The 10,303-nt window shown below is 37.6% G+C and overlaps 1 protein-coding gene across 1 annotated transcript; it reads left to right on the top strand.

Annotated features, from left to right (window-relative positions):
- The first annotated feature begins 1,389 nt into the window (after window positions 1-1,389).
- Window positions 1,390-8,923, top strand: LOC126819729 (solute carrier family 66 member 3). Its single transcript, XM_050547942.2, has 6 exons — window positions 1,390-1,746; window positions 2,988-3,070; window positions 3,983-4,055; window positions 4,742-4,808; window positions 6,110-6,230; window positions 8,304-8,923. Exons 1-6 carry the CDS (start codon window positions 1,568-1,570, stop codon window positions 8,438-8,440), a joined length of 660 nt encoding a protein of 219 aa, XP_050403899.1. The 5' UTR covers window positions 1,390-1,567; the 3' UTR covers window positions 8,441-8,923.
- The last annotated feature ends 1,380 nt before the right edge of the window (window positions 8,924-10,303 follow it).

Genomic DNA, 10,303 nt, shown 5'->3' with positions numbered 1-10,303 from the left:
ATATGTCAAAGAACCGATACATGGAATGATCAAACCGTATATTATCAATATTGGAGCGGAACAGTAGGACGTTAAACCCATTTTATTTCATTTCATGTCTTTATTATTTGCTACAGTGGAGGGTGGCCGAATGGTTAGCGCGTGCGCGTTGTATCATAAGGTCTTTCATTGAGTCAAATGGCGTGGTTTCGATTTCCCGATTGTAGTGACAAGGAGTAGGGTCGCCTGACCAACCTCGTGGGTTTTCTCCGGGTCCTCCAGTTTCCTCCCACTGCTAAAGACTCCTACGGGCAAGCGAATTATTGAAATAAAATTGAAGCATAAGTTCGTCTCGAAATGATCAAGTCTGCGTCGAGAGGACGTTAAACATTGAGCTTTTTAAACAGAGAAATTCAACACCTCGTGTGACGTCAATTTTTATTATGAATTAATACAATGACATTGTGATTCAATTTCATGGATGCAAAGCATTAATTGTGATATCACATAATATCTATATCTTTATCTCGTGCTTTGAGTGCCCATCCTGTCCCACATCTGACGATAAAGGATAAAGCACATGGCCGTGAAACTCTTCTCATAAAAAGTGTTGATTTACAAAAAAAATTTATGTAGCTGAGCAGGGGAGTGTTTCGCCCCCCCCCCATGGATCCGCCCCTGGCCTGGAAGTCGCGTGTTCTGCATTGGCCAAGAAATTTCATCGGGATTTTGCGACGTGGTAATTTCTCTTGTCAGTGGTGCAAGACGGAGGGTCTGACAAGGACAGCTGCCTAGTCGTTCGGATAGGATTAAAAACCGAGGTCCCGTGTAGGCCATATACATTGGCGTGCACATAAAATATCCCTTGGCAGTTGGAATTCGATATAAGAGAAGGCTATAGTGCCGTTGCCCGGGGAAAAATTTCCTCATAGCACACTGTATGGTGTATGCTAGTTTTCATTAGCCCAGACGTATAGGACGTTAAACCCCATTTCATTTCATCTCTCTCTCCCCCCCCCCCTCTCTCTCTCTCTTTGCCACTGTCTTACTATAACCCTGTTCCGTCAAACCCAACTGTTTATTTTTAGTATAAACCTTCGATTTGTATCTGCTATTTATTTAGCTTAATTTCTATTTTATTTATGATTATTAGTTAGGTTACTCAGAACTAAAATTGTTTTTGAGGTATGCTTGCAAAAGTGTTGAGGTTATGCCACTTAGGCTATATTGTTTAAAACGTACGGTGGCTAAGTGGGTAGAACGCTGGCTGACTAGTCTGGAGCTCGCGGGTTCGCTCCCGGTGTTGGCCGAGAAAAGGATATTTTATTTACAACCTTGCTCAGTCTGGTAGACTAACACATTGGTAGTGAGATTAAATAAAAGAATACCCCATTTGAAGGATCTGGATGAACGAGACTAATAATAAAGAGGTCGGAGTAATCTTTGTACTTTGAGTTTAGCAAATTTAACGCCAAATGTTTATTTGAGAGCTTCGTGTTGTTATTTTATTTAGTTATTATTTGTTAGTGATAGATCTGGTTCTAAGTGATATTTGATTTTCTTCTCTCGACTGTCCCGCAACCCAAAGATGTTAAACATGGAGAATGTGGTGGGATCGTCTGCTACGTTGTTGCTGTTGTCAAATATTTTAAGTATATCGGTGATTTTGGCATGTATTGTTATAAAACTACCTCAGATATTATCCATGATACGTGGGGGAAGTAGCAAAGGTGTTCGTTTGAGTAGCGTTTTATTAGAAGAATGCGGGTAAGTGAACAGTGCAGTTACTATTACACAGTTTAGTTAGAATTTTAATAATCTTTGTTGACGTTGGACTCCATGCAACATGTAACTGTACAGTAAAACCTCCCTAAACAGACCACATTGAAAAGTTGGTTGAAATCTGCCTATTTCATATCTATCTGAAGTCTTGCATTGGTATACAAATCATACATGTCAAACAACTTAGCTACCGGTACCTTAAGGTAGTGTATGTACGTAAAGGGTGTCCAAGTAAACTTGATTCTGACATATTGTCCGTGACAGATGGCTTCCCTCCAGAAGACAAATCAATGGCATATGTTATGTTACCGAGAGCCTTTATTATTCAAAGAAAATCGAAGTTTACATTTCATTGACATTGTTATATCAAAACATTGAACAGCTGGAACATGCCTTATCAATTCTCTTTTTAAAAATGATATTTCTGAATATTAAATCTAGACTCTCCCAAATCCCAACCCCATCCGAGTTATTCGCTGTTTAGACGTAATCTGCCGACCATTATCTCATACTGTTCCCAAACTGTCTATTACCTTGATTTGATCAATACAGTACCATTCGTGATTCGTTTTAGAAATGAAATGAAATGGGGTTTAACGTCCTACTGTTCTGCTCCTATTCTGGGCTAATGAAGACGGGCATACGCCATACAGTGCGCTATGGGGGAAATTTTGCCCGGACAGCGGCACTATCGCCTACTCTTATATCGAATTCCAACTGCGAAGGGATCTTTTTCGTGCATTCCAATGTAAACATGGAACCTCGGTTTTTCGTATCATCCGAAGGACTAGACAGCTGTCCTTGTCAGGCCCTCCGTTCTGCACCACTGACAAGGGGAAACCACGTCGGAAAATCCCGATGAACTTTCTCGGCCAATGCAGGGATCGAACACGTGACCTCCAGGTTAGCGAGCCAGCGTCTAACCCACCTAGCCAGATTCGTTTTAGAAAGAAATGATCCCATCAAATGGACCTGTTAAGGTATTTTCCGCCACACTGACCCAAGGGGGTGGGAAAAGATTATTTAAGTGCACAGGTTTTCTTTTTGGCACACACGCACGCTTCCATTGGTATCTGAGACGAACAGAATGAAATACCATAGGGATTTAACATCGTACTTTTTTTGCATCAACCGGGGCAAACAACTCTTTCATCAGTTTAACACCGGGATATATATGATGTTTTAAATTTTTCGTCTCTTTTTTAAAAAAAATTACTTCATTTTAGGTATTCCATAATGTTAACCTACCATTTTGCGATGAATTATCCAATAGCAACATATTTTGAATACACGTTTCTAGTTTTACAAGGTAAGATCAAAATTTGGTATTGGGGGTAAATTGTGCTATGCAGATCATTACACAAGCGATTTGTTTTACACACATATTACGAATACATTCGGAGAACCGACAAAGTTTGTAAAATTTTCACTTCCTTTAAATATCGCAGATTCACAGTGATGAATGCTGTGTACGAGGTACGCTTACTCCTTTCTAGAACACTTGATATCACATCTCATTTAGTTTAAAAGTTCAAATGGATTATAACTTTAGTTGTAAATTACCTACTGTAGTGGAAATACAGTACAATATCATGGGCTTGGTGAAGTGAAAAAAATTCGAAATTGGCATGAAATACAATGAACGCGCACAAAATTGTATGTCCTTAAAATTTTCGCTTTATGGGCTGACTATTCGTCCAATCATATAATTTAATGATTAAGACGTAAAGTATTGTGATCAAAGGGAAATAATTCGATGGTCTAACCGTCGAGTTTTATTTGACCCATGGTGAATGGTATAAAATATACTTAAAACTCGTTTAATAAATACGGTTCCGAACCTTATTACCATTCTAGATATGATGGTGCATGTGTGATTATGTTAATGTGCTACAGGCATGAATGTAGCGGGGGGGGGGGGGCGCTTGATTCCATTATATCATCATTCAAGCCCCCCCCCCCCTTTAGGTTGCTCAATGTTCTACCGGAGTGCCCAGACAGTTTTATACTATAGCCAGTATTTTGCCGACATTCATTGTGGGGTGGGATTGTGGATGGGGCCCTAGTTTTGGAACCGCACCCCCTCTTCTCAGCTTCTATATCCGCTACTGGTGTTTTAGGTATGCATGTGGGTGTGTGTGATTATGTTAATTTGTTTTGAAATATGCGTGTAGGTGTGTGTGTGTGATTATGTTAATGTATTTTATTTTATTTATTTTAGATTTAATCGTGATTGTGTTGATTCTAGGGTATAATGAAAAGCTGAATCTTAGCGCCCTACCATTTTTTGCCTTGTATCTTTTTATTGTTGAATTAAAACTGTTTAATTGTTTATAAATGAAATGCAACAAAGAACAAGGGGTATGTATGGATATTTACCACTTCTCTGTCATTCAAAGATGCATTACGAAAGGGCTAAATCTGCTTATTGCAGGTCTTTCTTTAGGCCTGAAATGTTATTTAAACTATTAATTAGACGTGTATTCAAATGACAAGCCTATAATGAACTCTCTAGACCATCGGATGGCCGCGGTGTTTAATGGAGTGAAACACAATCACAATTTAATAATTTAATTTAAAAATGGATAATCAGGACTTTGTTTATTCATAACATCGCTCAGAATAAAGTAATTTGACTGAAATATTCAACAAATTCCCTTATCGTTATCTTTTTATAAACCATTATAGTGCGAACTGTCGACTCTTTTTTTACATAATGAATCTTTAATAACGACGTTTCGTAACCCATGCATGTAACTTTTTCAAGTTAAAATGTGTGTATTGCTAAACGCGGTTATTAAATAACAATAAGTATTATTGTACCTTCGAATACCAGAAGTGTTTTTGATGTGAATTAAAAATATTTGCACAATCACGAAAATTGGTTTTGTTAAGGACATTCACCTGTAATTTTGCTGTATAGATAGTAGTATTTTCACAAGTTTTATAAACCCCAGACAAATCCTTAACATATTATCAGATATATGTGTGTTTTTTCATGTTTTGCCATGAACTTGGTTCCAGGGTATGTGTTAAAAACAGCAATAGTAAGTTCTAATAACTTCTAATTTCATCTGTTCGACATTTGTTTATATATTTAAAGCAATTAAACAGGTATTCCGCGAAATCATATCCAGGTAGTCTATAGAAATACCAACAACCCATTTCCCCGGTTTATATAAACATTTAAAACGTTTGTCAATTATCGATCATTTTGTCCTTTTTTATATGAAATCATTTACATTTTAGATATGATCCGTAGAATATATGCAGCATATATATATATATATATATATATCTATGACCATGAAATGAAATGGGATTTAACGTCCTAATGTTCTATTCCGACTGGGCTAATGAAGACGGGTATACGTCATACAATGTGCTACGGCCTACTCTTATATCGAATTCCAACTGCCAAGGTAGCTTTTACGTGCACGCCAATGTATACACGAGACCTCAGTTTTCGTCCCATCCAAATGACTAGACAGTTGTCCTTGTCAGGCCCTCTGAGCATACCTATGACATATCTTTCCTTGTCGGTCACTTTTTACCATACTTTGTGCGATATTGACAAAAGAAACGTTCATATCGGTGATTAGAAGGACCGAAAGAATCACACGAATCTTCTGATTCACGACCCGAAGCAGATTCAAAGATCCGTGAGAATTTTGTTACCTTCATATCGATAGATGTGGCGTGCCGGTCTGAAAACAATAAATCTTAGGACGTGACATTTTTAAGTTAGTGCAGATCATGTGGTAAAACATGAATAAAATAACCTAAAAAAAGACAAATGACTGCCGGACAAAATAACAGTCATCAGAGAGATTGTATCTGACAAAACTAAAGTTGTGCCTGACATTGTCCTTCACAGGTGACTTATTTCCAGGCTTAATGGCGTACATGGTTCATTCTGCACACAGAGATCATCTACTTCATACTTCGAGAATAGATCTCTGCCCTAAATGGCCGCCATATCCAACAATTTAGTATACTGTTTTGTAATGCGGTCATACTCCTGTTCACATCTGGCATACATACAAAGACAAAACAAACATTTTCAATTTGTTAATGGAGGCAAAATACATACTTAACAAAATTCTCGAAGTATACTTCGTGTTTTCGAACAAAATCGTCGAGTTAGGACTTAAAATGTCGGTCAACTAACTTAGTGTCATTTGTCAAGCGGAGCTATCCGTAGACAGATAGCATAAGTTTGGTATGGTTTAGACAGGTTTGTTACTGAACCACAAGCATGAACAAAACAAAGCTAAAATGGATTCCAATTGATAGTTTTAACAATGTGTATTTTCCGTCAACTGTTTTTATGATGGTGTAATTTCAGAGTTTATGTACACCAATATCAACTAGTAGTAAATTAATACAGTTAGTTTCAATTGTTCGTAATCAGGATCCTGGAACAGTTAGTGCTGCAACATGGGGAATGGCGTTTTACACAACAATGGGTATGTAAACATGTTTATTATAGATAAATAAAGCCACGTGGTAATTATCGTTATGTATGTATCGTCTTATCTATATAGTTCGGACAGGTTGTACATGCTACAGATAAATTTCAGTTTATATGCAGTATATTAGTATTGTTATATCTAGTTACCGTATTTTTCCTATTAAATGGATGCTTTATGAAACGTTTCCAGAATAGGAATGACGTTTATATGCAGTATATAGTATTTTTATATCTAGTTACCGTATTTTTCCTATTAACTGGATACTTTACGAAACGTTTCCAGAACAGGGATTGCGTTTAACGTCTCGTCAGTGACTAAATCTATTTGTTAAGGCCAGCTCATTTTTTGTCAAGGTCGCTGAAATGTAAATAAGGTTAGGGCACGTGATTGTTGGCGAGATTGTAGGTTAGGTTTAGGGGGATAATGCATTGGAGCTAGGTCCAGGGTTAGGGCTGGGATTAGCGCTATCCCTGTTTACATCTCGTGACCTATGACGAAAAATTGAGCTGGCCTTATCGTTTAGCACTAACCTCTCGTCAATAGCCTACAATAGTCCTGTCACGTGTGCAATGGTAGCGGGGTCAATTTTGCCCTACTGCCTCATTTCTGGATACTCTTCGTCGATGACAAATGTTAAGACTTTTACGTGCACACCAATCTGGACCTCGGTTTTTATCCATGCCAAACGACTAGGCATATTTTTCTTGTTAAACCCAAAGTCGGTGCCGATTCTGAAAAAGCCCTAAGGTATTTATCGGCCTCCGAATTCTAACCGAGAGTCTCAACCACCGCGACTCCTGTAAACTTTCCAAGTCAACGTTAGTATATAAAAACGTGAAAGGACGGTTTACAAGCTTGAAGTTTAGCTAAAGTAAATTGTCCAACAACTGTAAATTATCAACATTCATTAACTGCAACAGCTGATGAACTCGGATGTACAGGTTTAATTCTAAACTCACAATAGATAGCGGTCGCTTGTTACAGTTCCCAGCAAAACCAATAGGTGGGCGTTTATTGTAACATATGTTATTACGATACGGTAGATAGCATTTAATGGATGTATGCATTAATTATGACTAAATAATTCTATGTATTGAAAGTAATTAGAATTTATAATTTATTGATTGATATACGACTTATTTTTATTTCCCCCATTTATGCATTCAAACTTATCAATTGATTGAGGCTATGTTCTAAAGGTAATGAAAACCCAATGATCTTCATTTAGATGGATTGTGAATATCTAGCAACCTACAACATTCTGAAAGTTCGATATATAAATGGAAGTGGTCCAAGTATAGGCCCATGTTTTAAGATTTGGGGGTTGTATGGCTGAATGGTTAGCACCTGCGCGCTGTATCATAAAGTCTGTCATTCAGTCAACTGGCGTGGTTTCGAATCCCCGGTTGTACGTGACAAGGAGTAGGGTCCCCTGTCCAACCTCGCGGGTATTCTCCGTGCCCTCCGGTTTCCTCCCACTGCTAAAGACCCCTACGCGCAAGCGAATTATGGACATTAAATTGAACCATGTGTTAGTCCCGAAATGACCTAGTTTGTGTCGAGTGCACGTTAAACCCCATCTCTCTCTCCCTCTCTCTCTCTCTCTTTCTCTCTTTCTCTTTAAGATTTACTCAGATATATGAATTGACAATGTTCCATCAATCTTCATCCTATAAACACAGGGTCTGTCAAGGGACAATGTATAGTCTTTCGGATGGGACGAAAAACCGCAACCTCGTGTACATATTACCGTGTACGTAAAAGATCCCTTGACAGTTGGAACTCGATATAAGAGAAGGTCATGGCGCCGCTGTCCGGACAAAATTTCCCTCCTGGCGCACTGTATGACGTATGCCCGTCTTCATTAGCCCAGTCGGAGCAGAACAGTAGGACGTTAAACCTTATTTCATTTCATTTCTTTTTTTTTTAATTTGTAGAATTGTATTATAAAACGTTTTTATTCAATATTATTTTTTTTTGTTTTGTATTTAAATTTTGTTTATTGTTCATTAACTAGGAAAAAGGAAAATAAAAAAAAATAAGGTATATTTAACATTTTTTTTGCAGCTCGAAGTATTACAACTTTGATACAGACAGGTGACGTCAGAGTACTAATTAATTTTGGAATTAGTTGTATGCTGAATTTATCTCTTACTATAATGGTTTTACATTATCGACGTTCCAGTAAAAAGAAGTTATATTAATAATATTTTTATATGCCATTCTTTTATTTCTGATTCCTTTGAAGGGGCATTAGTTAAGATTAGATAAAGAACTGACAGTTCTCGTTATGATTGTCAACAATTTTGTCTCATAATTTATGACCACTATTTTGATATTTATTAAACATTACTTGTGCTGGTATTTTAAGCTACCCCACTAAGTAATTTAATGCAACATTTTCTTATGTATATAGAATAATTATGTATATCCATGCAGTGGAATCCCACTTGCAGTGTTGATATAAACTGTTCTAATAGGGGAGGTGTATAGTTAGTATCCTAGCATACAGATTTTACACATTCTTTTAAAATATGGTTGGTCGTATGAAGAGGTGGTCGCCGAGAGGGGTTTTACTGTCTGTGTTGATAGTATATGTAATAAATATTGAATTGATCATGTTATCGTGGAAAGTACATAATGTTATCGTTATCATGATTTTATAATGTCATGTCATTAAATACACTTAAAGCAACGTGAACATTCCTATTTGTTGTGGTGTTTCCATGTTTTCATTCATTTAGCTGCAGATTATTTATCTATGTAGGCCTATTATATTACATAAGTAGACGCGCCTTCTTTGAGGGAGTCGCGGTGGTCTAGGGAGTAAGACGGTGTTCGATCCCGGTGTTGGCTGATAAAGTTGGTCGGGATTTTCCGGCTTGGTTCTCCCTTGTCAGTGGTGCAGGACGGAGGGCCTGACAAGGACAGCTGTCTAGTCGTTCGGATAGGACGAAAAACCGAGGTCCCGCGTACACATTGGCGGACACGTAAAACAACCCTTAGAAGTTGGAATTCGATATAAGAGTAGGTCGTAGCACCACTGTCCGGGCAAAATTTCTCTCGTAGCACACGGTGTGGCGTATGCCCGCCTTTATTATCCCAGTCGGAGGTTAAACCCCCATTTCATTTTCATTTCACTTTCATTTTCATTTCACTTTCATTTTCATTTTCATTTCAATTTCACTTTCACTTTCACTTTCATTTTCATTTTCATTTTCATTTGGTGCCTTCTTTGAGCGACATGTAGAATTTCCTATACGTAGTAAACACAATCACTATTTTAATTAAACTTGAGAAATGAAATGAAATGAAATGGGGTTTAACGACCTACTGTTCTGCTCCGACTGGCATAATGAAGACAGAAATAAACTTGAGAGGACCCACAACGAAATGTTGCTTTAATAAGAATAGTAATTGTGTTCCATATTTATGTTATTGAGATGAAATGGGATTTGACGTCCGATTGTTATGTTATTGTGTTTAATATGTAGAAGTGGTACCAAACCTTGCAATTGGACGGGGTTTGTCTATACAGTTTCACTGGGGATTTTGAAATTAAGATTTTTTTTTTTCAAAAAAAGAGAGACTTTGTCAAGCCATCATCCCATTTCACTTCAGTTTATGACTTGTACAAGTTTTTTAATGGTTTTAGAGGAATTAAAGAATTCCCAGTCCTTGGGGTTTTGATATGGGGGCGAGTCTAAGGTTATTATTTGATAATCATAAGGCAGAGTAAATTTGCTATAGGGGTTTAAACTGCAACATTCCCGAGGATTCTGAGAGCGTTTTGATTCGACGTAGCCACAGACATCCCCAGGCCAGATATATGACGAGTGGTACCAAGCCCCAAACCAGGTGTTACAGAAAGTGCAATCACACTTGAAGTTTCATAGCGGGATATTTTAGACTTGTTTCATTGTCGATGATCTGAAGTTGTCTCCCATGATACAGTAAGTACATCCAAATAATATTATAGCAACTTGTTTTGTTTGCGTGTAGTCTCGCACACCTGCACTTTAAACCCACTTTCATCAACGGATGTGGGGGATTGGATGGCCGAATTG

Source organism: Patella vulgata, chromosome 4 (assembly GCF_932274485.2).
Source record: "Patella vulgata chromosome 4, xgPatVulg1.2, whole genome shotgun sequence".
Taxonomy (NCBI): Eukaryota; Metazoa; Mollusca; class Gastropoda; family Patellidae; genus Patella; species Patella vulgata.
This window is presented reverse-complemented; position numbering and strand designations above follow the sequence as displayed.